At 44.9% G+C, this 21,477-nt stretch overlaps 1 protein-coding gene across 3 annotated transcripts in view; it reads right to left on the bottom strand.

The window, feature by feature from the left end:
• Positions 1–5,652, bottom strand: part of AXIN2 (axin 2) — a 48,491-nt gene extending 42,839 nt beyond the window's left edge. Inside the window, exons 1-2 of one of the 3 annotated variants that reach the window (XM_081849589.1) lie at positions 5,222–5,652; positions 2,048–2,997 (exon numbers count right to left, since the gene is read on the bottom strand). In XM_081849589.1, the coding sequence (XP_081705715.1) occupies positions 2,048–2,871 (824 nt within the window). In that variant the 5' untranslated portion in view covers positions 2,872–2,997; positions 5,222–5,652. Of the gene's footprint in view, positions 1–2,047; positions 2,998–4,262; positions 4,785–4,875; positions 5,062–5,221 lie in introns of those variants that run through there. The other 2 variants (XM_081849591.1, XM_081849590.1) reach the window with 2 other exon arrangements.
• Positions 5,653–21,477: the final 15,825 nt, after the last annotated feature.

Genomic DNA, 21,477 nt, shown 5'->3' with positions numbered 1-21,477 from the left:
TTATCAGCACCATGCTTCAACCAGCTGAGCTAGCGAGCTCCATCAATATATGCCTAATCAAAAGCATGCATGAATTGGGTGGGCTGAAGGTTCAAATGAAGTTTCCTCACCTGAACAGAAAGTTACATGCTTGGTGTTTTTCAGAGTGGCACTGACATTAATAGCTCCATGCCTTCTGCCACCTCAGTGTCAACAGAGTTTAGACATGCCAATGCCTTCTACAATGTCATCTCAACTTGGGGAGAGTGTTAGGTGTGTGCAGGTGTGTGTGTGTGTGTGTGTGTGTGTGTGTGTGTGTGTGTGTACACACACAAAACCCCCCCACCACCACATATACACATGCATACACACATATAAACACTGTTTGATCTGGGCAACAGCAAATATGGTTGTCAGGCTCATGCAACTGGTACAGTTCAGAGGTTGTGAAAGAAAATTGGCTTGCTAGGGCTTCAAACTTGAAAACTTGCCTTTACCACAGAAAGATACTGGGGCAAACAGAGGCTTGAGCAAGCATATACCTCCACAGAGATTAAAACAAATGGGTAACACACACTGATGCCATTTGTACAGCCAAGAACTAGAAGAAGCCCCTCGCCTATCTGGAGCCCCCGCAGATTTGCCCTGGTGTGAGTGAAAGCCAAATTAGAACCAGCTGCCTTTCCAACCCTATCGCTGGAAAAGACCATAAACACTGCTGCAAGCTAGAAACACAACAGATGCAATTCAAGAACCCTCCTCTTAGAGGCAGGCCATAGTTGAAACAAGCTGAAAACAGAAGAGATGCCTGAAGCCCTTTGATGTCCCATGAATCACAGAAACACTCACAAAAATTCCTGTAAACCAGATGTCAAATACTTACCAGACTGAGAAAGAAACTCCCAAAGCAAGAGAGAGAATACACAGAACAGAGGGGAGAGGGAGAGAGCAGGTCCGTCTGCTCTATAGATCCTTGTTCAACCAATTCCCATTTATGAAGGGGAAAGGGAGGGGAGAAAGAGAATAAGGTGTCAGAAGATTATACCACTCTGTTACGATTAAGATAGAGAAAGAATACGCTGATGTTGCCATTTTGTGAGAAACTGGTCTTGCCCACTTTCATCAGCCTATGCCACCAAAGAAGGGTCTCATATCACTCTCCTGGGGTACTGAATTGGGAATAGGATCACCTTTTAATGCAGCTTGAATTCCATTAACTAGGATCAATGTCAGTCAATGCCAGTCAATGGTAGAGTGCATGCTAAAACGCCTAGGTTCATCTCCAGGTCAGGATAGGAAAAGTTCCTGGCTGAAACTCTGAAGAGCCACTGTCAGTCACTGTAGACAGTTCTGAGCCTGAGAAACCAAAGGTCCAACTCAGTTCCTATATACCTGGAGCACACACCTCTTTTACTCAGCAGTTGGAATTCTGCCCCTAACACTAATGTCCCATACCTGAAGCCATCTCATTGGCCAAACAGATTTCCTTTGGCTTAAAGACACGATAGCAAGCAACACAAGGTATTCTCCAAGAATACATGTGTTTCATGTCTCCTTGTAAGTTACAAAGTTCAGTCACACAGGCTGCCGCAGTAATAATATGGATTTTCTCGTTCCATCATCACATAATTGCTTCCCATTTTCTATATGTAATCCACATATTTCGACACTAGCTGGGGATGAAGCTGGCAAACTAGTATTTCATTACTCATTCACATGCCTAGATGGTGCTCTTCCCAGCTCCTCTTAATGTGGTTTAAAGTGGTAACAATTAACGCATGTCTCAAAGAACAAGAGTCGCTTTGAAGTTCTTTTTTGATGTCTAAGAGAGCTTTAGGAACTGGTGGGTCTTAAGAACCACAATGTACTGCTTTCTTTATTATGGAGAAAGACAGCCCTCCCCACCAAGCCAGAAATAAATGCCAAGTTGTTAAGGTTCATTAAAAAAAAAAGTATCGTTGCCAAAATCTACTCCAAAGGACAAGCATGTGCACATATACCCACTTTGCAAGATTTGTTTAAAGGAGCAACAGACTCTCGAAAAGTCATTCAAAGCAAGTTATCTTACCTGAACCCATTCTCCACAGTTTCTGTAGCCCGGACACTTGCTGTAGCCCTCAATGCCTTACTGGATAGTCCTAGCACGGATGGCAAAAGTTTGTTTTTAAAGTCTGCACAGCTCCACTCCTCTTCTTCATTCAAGGTAGGGAGATAGCCACAGTCAACTTTTAAGCTCCCCAGTCCATTGCTGTTAATGTAAGCAGGATTTTCTCCCCCACTCCTTACATATTCGAGGTATATATCAGAAGTTAAAAACATCTGGTAAGCATTTTCCTCCATCACTGTCTGAATCTCAGTCTGTGCCTGATCAAACATTATAGAATCGATCTGCTGCTTCTTGATATTATCCCTTATGTAGGTCTTAGTGGCAGGCTTGAGCTGTTTGGAGACAATGCTGTTGTTCTCAATGTACCGTTTGTATATAGCTTTGGCTACTCGTAAAGTTTTGGTATCCTTAAGGTCCATCTGCCTGAAGCCATTGCAGGCAAACCAGAAGTCCAAAGTATCCACACATTTTTCTCTTTCCAGGAAGGTCCGGAAGAGATAGGCACCATCTTGATCCCCCAGTAAGGAATGCAAGGATTTGGTCCATCGTGCTAGAGGAGAGTCTGGGAATGCGCTGCCTTCTGGCTCCCCAAGGCCATCTTCATTTCTCCTTGGCGTGGAAGAAACTGACATGGCCTTGAAGCTTTGGTTTTTCATGGCAAACAAAGTGGCAGCCAGGTGGCATGGTGTCTCTCCTTCTTCCCCTGGTACAGGGGGGCGTGGGGCATCTTCTCTGAAGCTGCTGCTGGGGTCTGGGAGGTGAGTCAGCAATGCTGCGCTGCTCATGGTTCCGGGAGTCCCTTCTGGCAGGACTTTTTCTTTTTAAGTTCCTCAGTAATCTGTCTGTGTGTTGTCTCTCTCCCTCTCTCTTTTCTTCCTCAAGTCAGCAGGGGATTCTTCAGAGTCTTCTCTCTTGAAGGAAAAAAAAAGGAAAAGAAAGAGGGGGGGAAGTATTGATCTAATCAAAACCAGATCCACCCAACATCAAAGACAAAAAGTAAACAGGCTTTTCAACTCTTCACATTAAAATAAAGAGGCAACCGCAGCTATCTGCAGTGCTAATCAAAAGTATCAGATACGCTTTTCAAAGAGGAAGATTGAACTCTGGGCACACTTTTAACTTTGGTGTGGAGGGAGCAAAAGGAGTGGGGGCGGAGGCAAAAACAAAAATGAAGTCTTAATTATTGCATTGCCTATAAAATCAAAACACGCAAAAGAAAAGAAAAGAAACCCCCCTGTGAACCTTTCCCTCCTACTAATGATAACATCTGAGAAGTCCCAGGAACAATACTGGATCCCTTGTGTTGTTAAACCTATTTTGTGTGCAAGCACACACACACACACACACATATCCTTCAAAATTTTGCCTCCCTCTCTTTCTTCAGTAGATAACTCAAAGCAAAGAACAAAACGTGCTTTCCTCAGCATCTGGTTTCCATTTCTCTGCCCCCCCCTCCAAAACCGTTCAACTCCTTAAACATTTAGATTATGATCACCAGAAACCCTTCTAAGCACAATGCTGGATGCTCCTCTGAAAAAAACAAATGGCATATTGAGAAAGTGTTTAAAAGAAAATGGGGGGGGGGGGGAGAGAATCTTGACCACAGTAGTTTTAGTTTAAAAACTAGGTCTGTCTGACTCATTTCTGATCAATTGCCTACAGCCTTCAAAGGCATTTCATGGACTTGCTTAAGTTATACCATTCACATGTTAAAGACATCCACATGTTTAAAAACTTCCAACCACTTGGAAGCAAAGGATTCCAATTCTCCCTCCCCACCACCACCACCACCTCCCTTGCTCGGGTTGTCATGCACTTTTTCTTCTCAAACTTAGCCAGTTTCCACCATTAAAGATGGATTAATAAGATCTTGAGAAGTTTTGTGGCTTCTTCCAAACATCCTTCCTTAGTTCACTCGGGAGAAAATGGGATTGCAAAGACTTCAACCAGTTTATTTAAACACACACACACACACACACAAAACCAACCAACATCCAATTTTAAAAAGTTGGTTTATGAAGTTATGTGAAGAGTTCAGAACTACTCATAAGATGACATTTCTCCACACCACCACCTCACGACAGGAGTGGAGATTTTAAACGCCTGCTTGCCTTTACAACAAACAAATACAAACTACTGCCAAGAAAGTATTTTCCCCCTCTCTCCTGTAATGTACCTGAACGCGTGCAGAAATTCCAAGCCCGGCTGTTATATTCTCCAGCTCCCCCCATCAAAGAGAGTGAGCGAGTAAGAGGGCGACTGGTGGGGGGAGGATTTAAAAGAAGACATTGTAGTCCAGGGAGCTGCTAAAATGCAACCCTTAAGAGGGGGGTAAAAATAAAAGAGGGGGTGGTAAGTAACCCTCCAGAAATGGCGACTGACTGGAGGGGAGAGGGGGGTGGAAAGGCCGAGAGATCTCAGGAACCGAGAAGAGGAATTGGGAGGGTGAAGGTGGGGAGAGCAGGGAGGGAAGAGAGCGAAAAAGCCACAGAGAAGTCTTAAGCCAGTTGCTTTCTCCGAGCCCTGTGCAACAACTGACCCCTAAGTAAGCCTGCAGCGCCTCTTTGGAGTTCGCAGGGGGTGCCGAGAGAAGTGGGAGGGGTGTAAAGGAAGAGTGGGGGGGGGGGAGAGGGAGAAGAGGCAGGGAGTCCTCGCATCCTCGCTGCATCCCTGCCTCCCCGGCACATAAAGAAATGCACATCCTTGATCTCGACCTCCCTTCCCAATCGGAAAAGTCCAAATCTGAAAATGGACCCTTCTTTCCCCCCACACCCACGCACACACCTTACCGGGATATCTGCAACTGGGGTGCGTTGGTTGGAGTGGGGGGGGGCCTTGTCCTGTGCAAGACCCCACTCCTTCCCCAGATCTCTCCCGTCTCTCGAACACACACAAACGCAACACACACACACACCTCTGCTGTTTATTATTGTTCGCGTACAAAACCCTCGCCTATCGCCTCAACCGAGCCCTGCCTGCTCATAACTAACGCATAAATAGCTTTCCTTAACAACTTCAAAGCTCAAGCCAAGAGGACATCAAAGCGATCGGGAGAAAGCGGGCGCGGGGGGGGGGGGAATAGAGAAACAGGCAAGCAGGCAGCTGGGGAATCGCGTACATTCTTGTGCAACTTACCATTGATCCAGTAGTTTTTAGTGGGTCCTTTTTCCCTTCTCTCTTCTTCTCTTTTTCTTTTCCCGCCCCCTCCGTAAACGGGCGCTCGGTACTTCCTTTAAAAAAAACCCACCTCCTTTAGCCTTCCCACCCCCCCTTCTCTCTCTCTCTCTCTCCCTTTACAGAATGAAGAAAAGTAATCCGCAGCGTTGCGCCGATTCCCCCTATATTTTCATCACCCGCCTCCTCTCATGCTTCATAATAGCATCTGAGAGTTTAAAAGGGGGGGAGCGGAGGGGGAGAGAGAGAGCAGGACATTGCACGCGAAACGTATCAGCGGAGAGAGGGAGAGAGGAGTTTCAGCATGATCCTCTCCCTTCCTTCACGCCCCGCTTCTTCTTTAAGCCGAAAGGAAAAGGGAGAGGGGAAAATATATATATATATATATATATATATCAAAAGACCTGATCCCTCCCCCACTTCTCCTGACCCCCCACCCGCCCCCCTTCTTTCAACTCAGGTCCTGTTTCAAGCAGTCATTCCATGCACCAAATGTCCTCCGGGCTATTCCAACAAACACTGAGCTGTGGGTTTAACTGTGCACATCAAAGTGAACAACCGAGAGAACGGTCCTGTAAGGGAGATAAGCGTCCTTTTTTCCGGCAACACCTTCCGCCTTAAAATAAAATAAAATATATGTGTGTGCGTGTCTCTATCTCTGTGTGTGTGCATCTGTAAAGGTATATACAGTTCTTACTATCGCAAGATCAACCGGCATTACGTACTGGCATTGCTCGGCAGCTACAGGGACTAATTATTCCCCCACACTTTGGAAGGTTTTTCTTTCTTTCTTTTTTATTTTACTCCGAAGCGCTTAGATTTTTATTATTATTATTGCTTCTTGAGTTGCTACCAAGTTGCCAGGACCTTATCAAAGGGAAACAATCTCTAGCCAACTCCCCCAGGCTTTGGAACGTCAGAAGTAAGTGATCCTGCCGCCCCAATCGTATTATCCCTGCAATTCTCTCAGTGCTGCAGGAACCTTAAAGGGACAGGCAACATTCCCTCCTCCCGGTTCTGCCAGCTACACTCCCTTGCCTTTAACCCGTTCGTTGCTCAATCAACTTAGCCCTTTCTTTGCAAACTATCCTTCCCCCCCCACACACATACCTCCAACACACCGCCCCTCCTTCACCCCATGAGATAAATATCAATTGCTGTTTGAACTCTCTTCCTTTTATTTTCCCATACAATGCAGAGCAACTGCTGTATTGCTCTTTTGGAGAGGTGGCGGGCGGCGCGGGGGGGGGGCAGGGAGAGGAGGGAGGATGGAATGATCAACTTTAGTGGTGCAAGACTGTGATATCATTTTGCGGTAGAGTCCCCCACCCCACCCCACTCCACTCCCGCGCGCTCCCCCCCCCCCACTGCCTTTTCTTCTGCTTTAAAGTTTCATGTTAGAAGAAAAATGGCCTTTTCCTTTTCCTTTCTTTTTTATTCTGCATCTTAACTAAACAATATCTGATTGTAATATAACTGGCACACCAACAAAACTCTGTTCCCCCACCCCCCATATGTTAAATATTAAACAGACACGGAATGCTTTAGAAAAGACTTCAGACAAAAGGTTCTAATTAGAGATTGGATCTGGCGTGCAGGTTTCGGGCCAATCCATCTCCCTTCCCCCACTACACTCAGTCCCCTTATGAAGTCTGGGTCTGTTGTCTTTTAGAGCTTTTTCGTTTTTTTAAATTTTATTTTACGGGCAGCCTCAGAACACGGAAATCCAAAACCTCTGAACTTTATGGAAGTTCCAGTGCCATAATGCATCTGAACTCAGCGGTTCCAGTCTGTTTTTCCTCTTCGTTTAATTTACTCCTTTATGCGCGCGCAGGGGTGCGAACAGGCGCGCGGGCACACACGCACACACACATACCGTATACACAAACTTTTCTTGTCTTCATCTATTCTACGTGCTTATTTTTAAGGGATTTAATTTTTTAATTACATTTACAAAACAAGCAAGACTAATACGCATGACTAAAACTTGGCCACCGGGGTATTCTCTTCCCACCCCCCTCAATAGTAGAAAGATGGTCTTTAATCACATTACTATAATTAGTTTTTATCATACAGCCCAGAGACCCAGCCCATTGTGCTAGGAGCTGTACAAAAACACGGGGAACCACAGGACCTTTTTTTCTCTCTCTAAGGGAAGGTACCATAAAAAATCTAGGTGGTTTGCAGCCTGATCCTCACTCCCACTACAGCCTAATGGAATTACTCCCAAGTAAATGTGCCTGGATTATTGCCACAGGGCAATTAAATGAAAACCATGCACACATTTTTTGGAAGGAAGTGCGGCTAGATGAAGTGGGCCTTTTGTGCATCTTTGCTAATTACTTAGGATAATTTTCATCAAATGCAAGATACAGTGGTACCCCGGGTTAAGAACGTAATTTGTTCCGGGGCTCCATTCTTAACCTGAAACTGTTCTTAACCTGAAGCACCACTTTAGCTAATGGGGCCTCCCGCTGCCACTGCTGCGTGATTTCTGTTCTCATCCTGAAGCAAAGTTCTTAACCCGAGGTACTATTTCTGGGTTAGCGGAGTCTGTAACCTGAAGCGTCTGTAACCCGAGGTACACATCCACATCATACATTTAAATGCACGTGGTTTCTCTCAGGGAATCCTGGAAGCTTTGGTTTGTAAAGGGTGCTGTAGGTCTGTGAGGGAGTAGACTCCCAGGATTCTTTGCGGGAAGCCATGAGCCTTGAATGTACAATGTGAATGTGTCTCATGGCTCTTTGAACATGGAGCACTGATTCACCTTTCTGTTTCATTGCCACTACAGTGGTACCTCGGGTTACATACGCTTCAGGTTACAGACTCTGCTAACCCAGAAATAGTACCTCGGGTTAAGAACTTTGCTTCAGGATGAGAACAGAAATCGTGCAGTGGCAGCAGGAGGCCCCATTAGCTAAAGTAGTGCTTCAGGTTAAGAACAGTTTCAGGTTAAGAACAGACCTCCAGAATGAATTAAGTTCTTAACCCGAGGTACCACTGTATATGGGCATCAACTTCGTTCTGTGAGATTTACAGCTGTGGTCTATGCTAGCAGCTTACAGGGCAAGAAGAAGCATTACCCAGGCATCATGGCTGGTTCCATCCCTCGGATCCCCATTGGCTGGGCAGGGAAGGCAAGGCAGGATGCCTAGGAGACAGTATTAAGCAGGCTATTCCCCTGTTGTTGGAGGATGTTTGGCCATTGTCTTGGAAGCTCTTCGAGGACATATGTATGTGGGGGTTTTGAGCATCCTTGTGAAATGTGTCACCAGATCTAAACAACAACCACCACCCTGTGTCCCAGCTATTTACTCAGAGGTAAATGTGCACAAGATCTGTGAATGCATACCCTCCAACATTTCTCCAATGAAAATAGGGACATCCTAAATAATAATAATAATAATAATAATAATAATAATAATAATAATAATAGAACAGTAATTTTATTATGAATACCCCTCCCATCTGACTGGGTAGCCCCAGCCACGCTGGGTGGCTTCCAACATATATAAAAACATAATAAAACATTAAATATTAATAAACTTCCCTATACAGGGCTACATAGATGTTTTCTAAAGATTGTATAGTTACTTATCTCCTTGGCTTTGGGATCGCATACCCTCCAACATTTCTCCAATGAAAATAGGGACGTGCTTAGGAAAAGCAGGAGATTCCGGGATCAAATCAGAAATTGGGATGGCTTCTGTAAATCTGGGACTGCCCCTGGAAAATAGGGACACTTGGGAGGGTCTGTGAATGACTCAGATGTGTGTTCTTTTCTTATGGTTTATTTTCATAAGTGCAGATGGGGATGCAATTCCAAAGCACAATTCTAGTATCCAGGCTTTACGTGTCCCAAATACATTCATATAAATGAGCTTATGTGTGTCTAAGTGACCTAAATGGCCATAGTCTTACTAAGACCAAAGCCATCCCTTAAGAGCAGCACTCTTACAGGCTAATGCAAGAACAACAACTCCATCAACGCATCACGTGGCTCTGTGTCAGATTCGGCTACCTTTTTGTGTGAATGCAATTTATGTTAAGTCCCTTGGAAATACACTAAGAACACATGCAGCCTATAATTAGCCCTCCAGACCAACTTTTATAATTACAAACATTCATTTATTTTGCTATTGGACGCATTTCATGCAGCAACCCGAAACGCAAGCAGCAATCGTGTAGAATGGCTCAACCAGGCCATTGTCGCAGCGCTTGGCCAGATACAAACACTGACTCGTCAATAAAGACAAGTGAAGAATGTTTTGGATTCTAAAAATATAGGGGCGAGAGATTTCTTCTGGAATACTTTTTTTTAAAAATCCCATTTCCTTACTATGCATTAACTTGGGCCATTGGTACAAACTTGAATAAAATATTGGGGGGACCCAGGTAAGCCCCACCCTGCATAATCGATCACATGATTCAGCATGCACACACCATTTGAAGGGCAAAGCCCATCAAAGGGGGGGAGGGCAGGCCCTCAAATACTTTATTGGGGGGCAAAATGTACCTCAGCCCCTAGAAGTTGGCTTGGGCAAATCCTGACTAAGGTTTAAATAAAATTCAAAGAATTTAACCAACTTGATGTTGATTTCAATCATATACAGTGGTACCTCAGGTTAAGTACTTAATTCATTCTGGAGGTCCGTTCTTAACCTGAAACTGTTCTTAACCTGAAGCACCACTTTAGCTAATGGGGCCTCCCGCTGCCGCCATGCCGCCACTACACTATTTCTGTTCTCATCCTGAAGCAAAGTTCTTAACCTGAAGCACTATTTCTGGGTTAGTGGAGTCTGTAATCTGAAGCGTATGTAACCTGAAGCGTATGTAACCCGAGGTACCACTGTACACCAAAATGTTAAAATAGATTTACACATGTCGGGGCTGCGAGTCGGGCATCTGACGGCTGGCGACAATGTCAGAGGTGTCTGCGATACCTGGCGCCTTTGGAGTAAATGACAGCGATGGGGAAGGTGTCTTGACATTCCCAGACCAAGACTCGCAGATAGGAGAAAGGCCCTGTCATAGCTGTTCTCCCAGCCTCGGATATTTTGCCAGATTGAAAGATCTGGAGGCAAGGGAAAGGAGACTTCTGTTTACACATCGCCCCGTTCCCAATCTGATTCGATTGTGGGAAGACTCGCATCCAGGTACACGCATGCCTAGAGCACTGCAGCCATACTCCACCCCTTCGCCTGCCGCGGAAGGAAAGGTGCCGCGCGCTGCCTCCCAAACTGCAGCTTGCGTGCCAAACGCAAGCACCTCCCGCCGCCCCATCGAGGGAGCCACAGATCACCGCGTTTGGCAACTCGGCCGCTCTCTCGCACCGCAAGCCGCGCCGATGGGTGTCGCCCAGGCACCTCCCATTGGCCCTTCAGCTAGCTCTTACTCCCCAGCCGGGATCCTCTGATTGGACAGTCAGGTGGCGGGGAGGCGGCGGCGGACGCACATGCTTACGATTGATACATTAGCAGAGCGCGCGGAGGAGGTGCCGCCCCGCGCTCTTCCTTTATTAATGAATGCTCCGCTCCGCTCCGCTCTCGGGTGGGCGGGCACATCGGCCATTGTCACAGAGGATGGGCGGGGCTTGAGCGGGTTTGATACTATGGCTTCGACGGGACTCCCACCTTCGCTTAGGCGAGCTTCAAAAACGCAGGAGGCGCCACGAGGCTCTCTGCAGAGCGAGGGGGATTGGGGCGCATCCTTTTGAAAATGAAGAATCTCGAAGCGGAAATGAACAAAGTTTTGCTGGCTTAGCAGCGCTTGCGTGCAAAACTTGCCCCGATACGGAGCCACACCACATTTCCACTTAAAAACAGCCGCATAGGATAAGGCGCATGTATTATCGAGGGTCATTTTTAAAAGCTCTTTCAAAGTACAAAGTAGAGTATTACTTGGATGCTTTATCGTGAAGGGTGCATGAGCACACTTCGTAGGCAACATTTTTCCAGTTCCTTAAAGGTAAAGGGACCCCTGACCATTAGGTCCAGTTGTGGCCGACTCTGGGGTTACAGCACTCATCTCGCTTTATTGGCCGAGGGAGCCGGTGTACAGCTTCCGGGTCATGTGGCCAACATGATTAATCAGAGCAGCGCACGGAAATGCTGTTTACCTTCCCGCCAGAGCAGTACCTATTTATCTACTTGCACTTTGACGTGCTTTTGAACTGCTAGGTTGGCAGGAGCAGGGACCGAGCAACGGACGCAGGGATTCAAACCGCTGACCCTCTGATCGGCAAGCCCTAGGCTCAGTGGTTTAACCCACAGCGCCACCCGCGTCCAGTTCCTTACATATGTTCAAACGAATGGATTGACGAAGGGGGAGACGGGAGTGCAACCGACTATTCATTTGTATGTCAGCAAAGTTCCCCGGCTGCAGAGAGGGTTGGCTTGGCTGCATCCATAGGAGCATGGCACTTAGTTGTGATCAGTCACAAGGGTCCGGGGGGGGGTAGCCAACATGGTGCCCTCCAGATGTTTTGGACTGCAACTTCTGTCAGCCCCAGCCAGCTGGGGCTGGGCCAATGGCCAAGGATGATGGGAGTCTGCATCATCTGAAAAGCACAATTGGAAATTGTCTACCCTGATCTAATGCTGAATGGTGGGAGACTTGAGGCAGACAAAAGGAAGTACTCTGTCCTCATAGTCAGATGTGCTGACCTTTAGTCAAAATGTTGGTGTTGACCTTTAAACACCTAAATGGCTTTGGCACTCTGTACCTGAAGGAGTGTCTCCACCCCCATCATTCAGGCCAAACACTGAGATCCATTTCCAAGGGCCTTCTGGCTGTTCCCTCACTGCGAGAAGTGAAGTCATGGGGAACCAGCAAAAGGGCCTTCTTGGCAGTGGTGCCATTTCTGTGGAACGCCTTCCCATCAGATATCAAGGAGATAAAGAACTACACAGTCATCTGAAGGCAGCCCTGTATTGGGAAGTTTTTAATGTTTTGTTATGTTTTTATATGTGTTGGAAGCTTCCCAAAGTGGCTGGGGCAACCCAGACGGGTGGGGTATAGATATTATCATTATCATCACTACTACTACTTGCTAGTGTGCTGAACTGGTGTTCAGTTTTTCAGTAACATCAGTTGGGCTTGGTAGCATGTTTTTATTGTAACCCGTGCTGGGATTTCTTTGTTAACCTCTGGAGAATCACGATCCACAGGACTCATGTCACTTCAGCACTGCATAGTCTACACAGGTTTTCTAAGTTAAAGGTTCCACTTTGGATTTCTATAATCCTAAACAGGCCATCCACAAGGATCAGCTTGGATAGCTCAGTTGGTTAGAGTGTGGTGCTGATAATGCCAAGGTTGCAGGTTTGATGCCTGTAAGGAACAGTTGCATTGCAGGGGGTTGGACTAGGCTAGAGGATCCTCAGGGTCTCTTCCAACTCTACGATTCTATGATCTATGAACCACATTTCTTCCTCTGCATGACTGCAATTGTTAAGGCCGACTGAAGGTACCACAGTTATTGCATTATTCATGCATCCAAACCATGTGACAAGAGCATTCGCATAGGCCTGCTTGGTGGCTGCTCCACAACTGGACCTCCCTCCCTGCAGAAGTCCTGCAAGACACAAAAGCACTCCAAGGGAAGCCTCACACATCTTTCCAAGTAAGTTTCCTTCTCATTTGCCAGTGTGGTGTAGACTGTGTAAACACAAAGCCTTTGAAATGCACAGGGGTCATTTTTCCCTCCACAGGGCACTTTTTGTACTATAGTAGATCCGTTGTGGTCTGTGGGAGAGTTTAACAGTGAGGATGACTGCTATGGTTGGAGATGAAACAAAACAACGGATTGAGCTGAAAAGGGTAAACACAACAGGGGTATCCCAGATGCTTTATAGAGACCATTTCGTGATGCTGTCTCTGCGTAACCTCTTCCCATCTTTGCCAGTTTGGAGCAACATCAACTCTTACCAACAAAACCATACAATAATTTGTAACGCTTGGGGCATGTGCACTGCTAAAAGCTAGGCTGATGGACTAGATAAGGAAATGCAGGAACAAGTAGCCCTTTCATGCTTTCCTTCATGCTTGAAAGTCAAGAGTTTCCTAAATTTCATCATCTCTGTAATTACACATAGATGCCCTTCTTGTTAGGCCTAGAGGGAAGCTGATAGACACGTAGCTTGTACAAGCAGCATGGAAGCTGGATATCTTTGAATTTCCATCCGATTCTCCAGTCTGCCAATGGAAATGAATTCCCAGATCGAGCAGATGGTAAAATTAACAATTCATATTTTGCTTCTTTGCCTGTCACCTACTCATTAAGGCAGCGAAAGTGATACAAGGCAGCAACTTAAAACCTAAAACTGACCCAAATAACCTTGCCCCACTCTCCCAATGGTACACCCTCAGTTTACTGTTGCTGTTACACACGACGTACACACGTCTTATGTGTGAGTTTCTGCTTATCATCCAAAAGCAATAGTTTTGGGGGGGGGGGCGCTCACTGTCCAAAAAGCAACAGAAAGTAAAGCAGAATCAAAGAAGGAAATGATTCCGAAATGTCTGATTCAGAAGCCAATGCAGAAAAAAATATGCAAGAAACTTTTGGGTGAAGTCAGACATATAAAAAGAGCACACAGCATGTTCCTCTGCGGTGGGATAAGACCGGTTCCCTTCCCAGTTTGCTACTGACGTGACTGATAAGCATATCAGTGAATTAACACACTGATTTTACTGCCTCTGCCCACCACCCTCTAACTTTTAAAAAAATAAAAATTAAACATGGCTGGATGAATGCTCTATCTTCTCTATCATTCCCATATAAATTAGAGAAGAAACTATTTTTATAATGCAGATCTGCACTGGGGATTGTGGGGTGTTTCTGATGATATAATAGGAATCATAGAATTGTAGAGTTGGAAGGGACTACGTGGGTCATCTGGTCTAACCTCCTTGCAATGCAGATGAATCTTTTGCCCAACATGGGGCTCAAGCCCATATGCCTGAGATTAAGAGTTTCATGTTGTACTGGCTACATAGGAAGTTGCTTTCTACTGAGACAAAACTATTGGTGCATTCAGCTCAATGTTGTAAACCAGGCATGTCCAAAGTCCACTTCAGGGGCCTAATCTGGCCCGTTGGTTGGTTTAATCCGGCCCCTGTGGCAGTTTATTTCCTGGGGTAAAATCCTAAAAAAAAACCCTCAACAACTTCAATCATAAAAAAGTCAACAACTTTGGTTGGCCCTTCGGTCGCCCCCCACAGCCCTTCACTTCATCAAATCTGGCCCTCTTTGAAAAAAGTTTGGACACCACTGAATGTAAACACTGGCTGGCAGTGCTTCTCCAGGATTTGAGACAGGAATCTTCGCTAACCCTAATTGCTGCTGCCTGGGTGCTGGAAGAAAGAAATACTTCCTCCATGTTGGGAGGCCCATTTCCACCTGGCCTAGGGGCAGGGCCCAGACTCACCCTGAACAGCTAAAAAAGGCTCCTGGGAGGTAGGAGGGACATTGCTGGAATAACTTAGTTTGCGCCAACTGGCTAAAATGTTTCTAAAATGTTTTAAATGGCACTAATTTTGGTTCTTCTGTCTTGTTTTTTGTCGGGTTGGTGTTGGTTAACTGTTTAGTTGGTGCTGGTGGTTATTTTAATTTGGGCATAACTTTAAACTGGTTTGTTGTTGTTATCGATTTCTGTTGATTTATTGGTTTGTTTGTTGCTTGTATAGGTTTTTTTTTAATGTTTGGTGTTTTGTTGCATTTGTTTTATATACATATATATATATATATATATATATATATATATATATATATAGTGTGTCTATATATATGTGTGTGTGTGTGTGTATAGTGTGTGTGTGTATGTGTGTGTGTGTGTGTGTGTGTGTGTGTGTGTATATATATATATATATATATATATATATATATATATATATAATGTTGTAAGCCACCCAGAGTGGTAAGGGAAACCCAGCCAGATGGGTGAGATATAAATTAAAATGAAATAAATAAATAAATAAATAAAATTAATAATAACTGGAGATGCCATGGATTGAACCCAGGGATCTTCTGTATGCGAAGAGGATGCTTCCAGAGTGGCCCCACTGCTCTAAAACACTATACAGTGGTACCTCTATTTACATTCACCTCCAGTTACGTATCCTTCGGGAAATGTATGCGGCAAACCCAGAAGTATTTTTCCGGGTTTCGCTGCGTGCACATGCACAGAAGCACTCTACCGAGCTGCGCACATACGCAGAAGCGGTGCCTCCTTGGGAAACCTTGGGATCCGACCGGAGGTCTGGAACGGATCCCATCCGCAACCGGAGGTACTACTGCATCTGCCTTCGCCCTTTAAAGTTCAAATGAGCTTATGCTCAATGCTACAGTGGAAGTCAAGGTCCTTTTCATTTCATTGGACTTTTGCAGGCGACATTCTCTCAAGATCGCACCCAGTTATGAGAGAGGTTCATAAGGGAGGGAGTGGGACACACACACAGAGCCATTTAGCACAGCCCTGGTCTGGTGAATTGCAGAATTCCTGGGGAATCTCCTGGGGAACCTGGGGAATCCCCCATCTGGCTTGCGAACGAGCCACTAGCAAATCAGCAAGTCAGTAGCACAGCTAGTTTAAAAGAACATCTTATCATCTTTACCCTGGATAAATGCATGACATTACTGAAGCACCACAAAGGTGCTCTGCAACCTCTTTACTGCAAAGTGAATGTGTTACCGGAAAGTACCTGCCAGAGGTATAAATTGCAGTGGCTCAGAGAGAAGTCAAGATTTCACCCAGAATTGAAAACCTGCTATTCAGGCACAGCAACTGACACCATATACGCTGTCACATGCAATGCAAGTTGTAGCGTTCTCACCAGTGGTCACGTTGATAACAAGATCAAAGGCTTGCAACTACTTCAGCTGAAGTGATGGAACAGGTTTGATCAAAATGAAAGGAAAGCCCTGTATATAGAACACCATGAGAGGCTTGGAGCCCACATGTGAGTTAATACCTTTGAAGTTATTCTTGTTTTAATTGTAAATTGCTTCATAGGTGCATTAAACTCCTCTCAGTAGTGTTCATATGTATATGTGGATTTTATAATAAGTCAGAAAGTACGTGACAAGCCACAAAGTGAAATTAATTACAGCTCCCGGATGAGTCAATATGGCACTTTTATCAGATCAAGGAAGTGGAGGACAGAGGAAAGTAAACCTTAATAGTACAGGTATGATCTTCAGTTACCACCCTTCCATCTCTCCAGTAGATGACAAATGCTCCCTTTCATTGCTTTAGACTACACATATGCACTCAGTAAGAGATCTTATACCTCTAGCTGGAATGACTTGTTGATGACTGCTTTTTTGAATAATTAAATGGGCTTATATTTGAGATATTAGGATTGCCAATTTTTCATTGGTCACTGCTCCTGTACCTTTAACGGTAGCTTGAGCCACTCATAGTAGCAGTTGGTAATGCTTATTCCAGGGGTGGGGAACTATTTGGCCCACAAGGCTATATCCCACAAACCATGCCCACCTGTCAATCAGCTGGTGTCAATTGTGACATGGGCTGGTGTGTGTCAATTCTGCCTGGGCTGCAAGTGCCTATTCCGAGCAGTGAGCCTTATTCTCCATGTTCTGAAAAATATCAGTGGCTGGTTTCCTCAGGGTACACTGCTGTTAAAGACACAGGAACAGGCTAGGACCGTTTTTTCTGGTCACTTCACAATCGTTAATAGATATGCCTACCGAAAGGATACCATCCTAAAGGTGGGGGGTGGAGACAGTGAAGGGGGAAATTAGATTTCCACCCCTGCTGTGTTTATCATGTTGCTATACTTATGAGGAATGAAAAAGTTATCCAGAAGAAATATCCTTGAGATATAGTGTGTGGCTTGACCTAGCCTAACCAGCCTAACTCCAACCCTTAAAACAGCTCAACAACTTCAACCCTAAAACAAGCTCAACAACTTCAATCCAACTTCAAGGTCAACAACTTTGGACAGCCCCCACAGCCTTTCACTTCATCAAATCTGGCCCTCTTTGAAAAAAAGTTTGGACACCATTGGCCCTAACCCTTTACTTCTGGAAAAAGTTTCACTAAATCCAGTGCAACTCCAAGTATAAGACTGCAACCCCATTTTACACACGTTGATCCACTTCCTGCACTAACATCTCAAATGGCACTGCATGTTTTCATTCTCCTCTGAGCGGAATGTGCCCAAGGGCACATTCACACAAATGGCCTCTGCGCATCTCCCCACCCTCAACCTCTGATTGCCATAGGAACTCATCTGGATGGTCTTAAGGAAATACTCTGATCCGCTTAACATTCACAAAAATACTGCATCAGGCCAAGCAGTTGCCGTAGCCTGTTTGCCACAGCCAGTGCACAGCCAGCTCAGCTAGGGGGAAAAGGTGTGTTGAAGCCAGGAGTGAAGATGTAGATGGGGCTGGAAGAAGGAAGCTGGAAAGGAGAGGGACTGGCCAGCAGGAGATTCCTTCCTCTTTCCTGCCTGAGCCAGGCATGTAGATCACTAGCACAAGGAAGCTGCAGCTCTGACAGCAGGGGTGAGATAAGCAGGGAGGAGAGAATTTCCTGTGCAGGGAACTTCTTTTCCTTCCCAGTTTTCTCCTTACAGCCACCCACTTTGCTCTCAGCTTCCTTTCCTTCCCATATGTAGGTTTTGCATTTCCTTCCTTTGTACATGGAGGAGAAATATGGGCCGTTCCTGCCATTTTTTTAATACAGTCAATATTTTTAAAAACAAAAGGGGGAGAGGAGATTTCATGCTACACAATGGCACATGCTTACGTTCCACAGTATTTTAATTGTGATTTAAATGCCTGTCATTTTACTTGCTCACACTCCTTTTAAGTACCCCTGGGTTTGAGCTGATTTCCATCAGGGAAGTCATCAGACAAGATGGCACAATTTCATTTCCATGCGAGCATGCAAGCACTGCCTTTGCTATGCCAACACCAAGACAACTGCATGCATTTGTCCTAAAGTTGCCCATTATGGAGAAGATAAGACTTGCATTATAGCAATGGCTAACTGGAGCAGCCTTGTAAAGGTGATACAGAGTTGATTGCATATCCTTCCTGCCATTTGTCTGATCAAAATTACATATGCACACCAACCAAGCTGTTTTCTCACCTTTGCAGGTGGAAAAGGTACCGTACCGTACTCTCTCTCTCTCTCTCTCTCTGTGTGTGTGTGTGTGTGTGTGTGTGTGTGAGTTAGTGAGAGAGAGAGAGGTTATTTGTTTAGAGGACACACAGAAGGAAAGGAAGATGTAATACAGAACCATCTCTTGCTGTTCTCCTGTTGCCATTGGCAGCAGTTTAGGCTACTTTATTTGCAAAAAAAGAGGGGAAATAAGGTAGTTTAGCCTCTAGGCTCCCAAGTAAAAAGCTATGAACGAAACCTTTGAGAGAGCCAGCAGCAGGTAATAGAAAACTTTCTTCTAGCTGACCAGTTCTCTTCTTCCTGCCCCAAGCTCACTAGCAGAGGGCACCACCAAACCCAGCAGTGTGTGTGTGTGTGTGTGAGAGAGAGAGAGAGAGAGAGAGAGAGAGACAGAGAGAGAGAGAGAGAGAGAGAGAGAGAGAGAGAGAGAGAGAGAGAGAAAATATCAGAAGAAACCCAAGAGGACCGGTTGCAGAGTGAAAAACACTGTCTTCTTGATTTTGTCCCCCATACCTCCCTAGTCATTCCAGATTTTGAGCACTCGAAGATCTTCAAGCACAGTACCATCCAGATGAAAGGGGGCTAGGGGACCACCCAACAATGTGAGATATCTGGGAGGAAAAGAAGAACTCATTTGTAGCATAGAAGTTGAAGGGCCCCAAAGTAAGTTGAGAGATTTGCAGGTGGGTGGGAGAAAGAAGCAGAGTTTTGGTAAAGACTGGGAGGGAGATATGATGGCTCTGCAGTTTGTATGAATGGGGCACTCTTGAAAGGTGTAGTAAATGCAGGGGCCAGAGCAAGGATGCCCTGAGTATTCTGTATCTCTCACAGACAATACAATGAAGATGCTGGTTCAAATCAATTTTAGTGTCGTGAAGAATCCTAGGTCTCTGTGTGTGTGTTTTTGTGGGCATACTCTGACACTTCTCTTAAGAATTACTGACCGCTGCTCCCTCACCAAACTATTATTACCAGGGGGGACTGCCAAAGCCATCACTATTAAGTCCCTGATCGCAGAAAGTATCTGTGTTCCCGAACTCACTCTCTCTCTCTCTCTCTCTCTCTCTCTCTCTCTCTCTGTGTGTGTGTGTGTGAAGGTTAGACTAAACACAGAGCCAGGGTAGCATAGTAGCTAAGAAATTATTATTATTATGATTATTTGCATTAATTAGTCACTTTCTTCTCAATAAGTGACCCAAATTGACTTACAAAACAATATCGGCAAAGCAGGATGTTTCACCTCAGTTATGAACTCACTAGATGGCAATCCTCCATTCTCTTAGCTTCACCCCTCCATCTGCAAAATGTGGATCATAATACAGATCAAAGTCACTGTAAGGTTATTCAAAGTTACTGTGAGAATTATTAAAATATTCTCCGTGTTCTTTTGACTGAACCATCCAAAAAAAAAAAAAAGAAAAAAGTATTCATAAGTTCACAAACTGCCAAGAAAGTTTTTAAAAACTGAGTTTCATATCTGCCTGCATTTAAGAAAACACAATTTTAATGATATTATTCATACGCAGACACCCACTTATAACAAGGGGAGTGAGAAGAAGAAAAAGGATTGTGAAACAGACTTCAGTGAGAGAAGAAAGCACACAATTTTACTGGATTTGAAGCCAGCCTTGTCAGCCAACACACTTTTGTTACTGGGGATGAACTCGATAAGAGATACATTTTCTCTTCCTTTTATCCTCTCAAATGTCTACACACACACACACATACACACACCAGTCTTTTTCACCTTGATATTTTGTTCAGCACATTCTCGCTATCGGTACATTCTTTTTCTTGGCCAGTTTTCCTTTAAGATGACATTAAAAGGGCCCCGCACCTGCACCAAATGTTTCATATCAGTTGATAAAGGACATGAAAATGATTTGCTATCTATTAACATTTCTCAACTGCTTTTCTTCACCAAGATGGAAGATGGATTGGAGAGCGGCGGAGCAGGTGATGGATTCCTAAACTGTGGAATAAGGCACAACTAACAACCACAAAAAGCACTGATGTAGCAAATGGAATACTGTACTCTAAACCGCTTCATACAACAGCTCCATAAATAGCTACTAGCCATGACGGCTGAATGCTACCCTCCAAGGTTGGAGGTAGCATGCCTGTGAGTACTCGTTGCCTGGATACAACAGCAGGAGATGTCTGTTGCCCTCCTGACCTGCTTGTGGGCTTCCCGTAGGAATCTGGCTAGCCGCTGTGGGAATCAGGATGCTAAACTAGCTGGGCTCTTCTTCCTACAGTGAGTATTATTGAAGATGGGGCACAGAGAATGGAGAAAGGCTTGCGCCTCAATCCACGTCATCATTCTAGGGAGCCCATAGCAGAGGTGTCATTCAACCTTGGATCTTTGTGATGGGGCAGCTCAGTTTCTTAACCTAGTGCCAGAATAAGAAGTCACAACATCATCCACTTCACCTGCATGACTTGTGAATATAGTTATTTCACGGCATCATGGTCCTGATCACACATAAGTAGCAATCTTACAGAAGATGTAGCTATGAGCTGCGGAGCCTCACAAGCGACTCAACAACTTTGGGCAATCTTTTCGAGTTTTAAAAAATAGGGGTCGTCTTATACATGGGGGGGCAGTTTTATACACTGAAAAATGGGGTAAATATCTGGTTGCCTGTGACAAGCAAAAATCATTTCTAGGCAACTTATACAGCTCAACTGTTGGGTATACATGTTCAACTAATAATAATAGTAGTAGTAGTAATAATAATAATAATTCATTACTTGCACCCCGCCTATCTGGCTGGGCCTCCCCAGCCACTCTGGGTGGTATTCCAACAGGATAACACAATAAACACAATACAACATGTGAGCAAGTGTGCAGCTCAGCTATTTGCCCACACCGGTACACAAATTCTACACTTGTTGAATGTAATGTGTGAACAACTCACACTGTTATCCGGTTCAAAATTTCAAAGACAGTTTACGAAAAGGGAAAAAGAAAAACAAGGCTAAAAAACAATTGCAACAGGAACCAAAATAACCAGGGATCAAAGATGCAAAATAAAAATAAAAAGGTATTCAGCT

The sequence above is a fragment of the Podarcis erhardii genome (genome assembly GCF_964252035.2).
Source record: "Podarcis erhardii genome assembly, chromosome: 2".
Taxonomy (NCBI): domain Eukaryota; kingdom Metazoa; phylum Chordata; class Lepidosauria; order Squamata; family Lacertidae; genus Podarcis; species Podarcis erhardii.
Note: the sequence above shows the minus strand (reverse complement) of the source record. Positions and strands in the feature narration are given on the sequence as shown.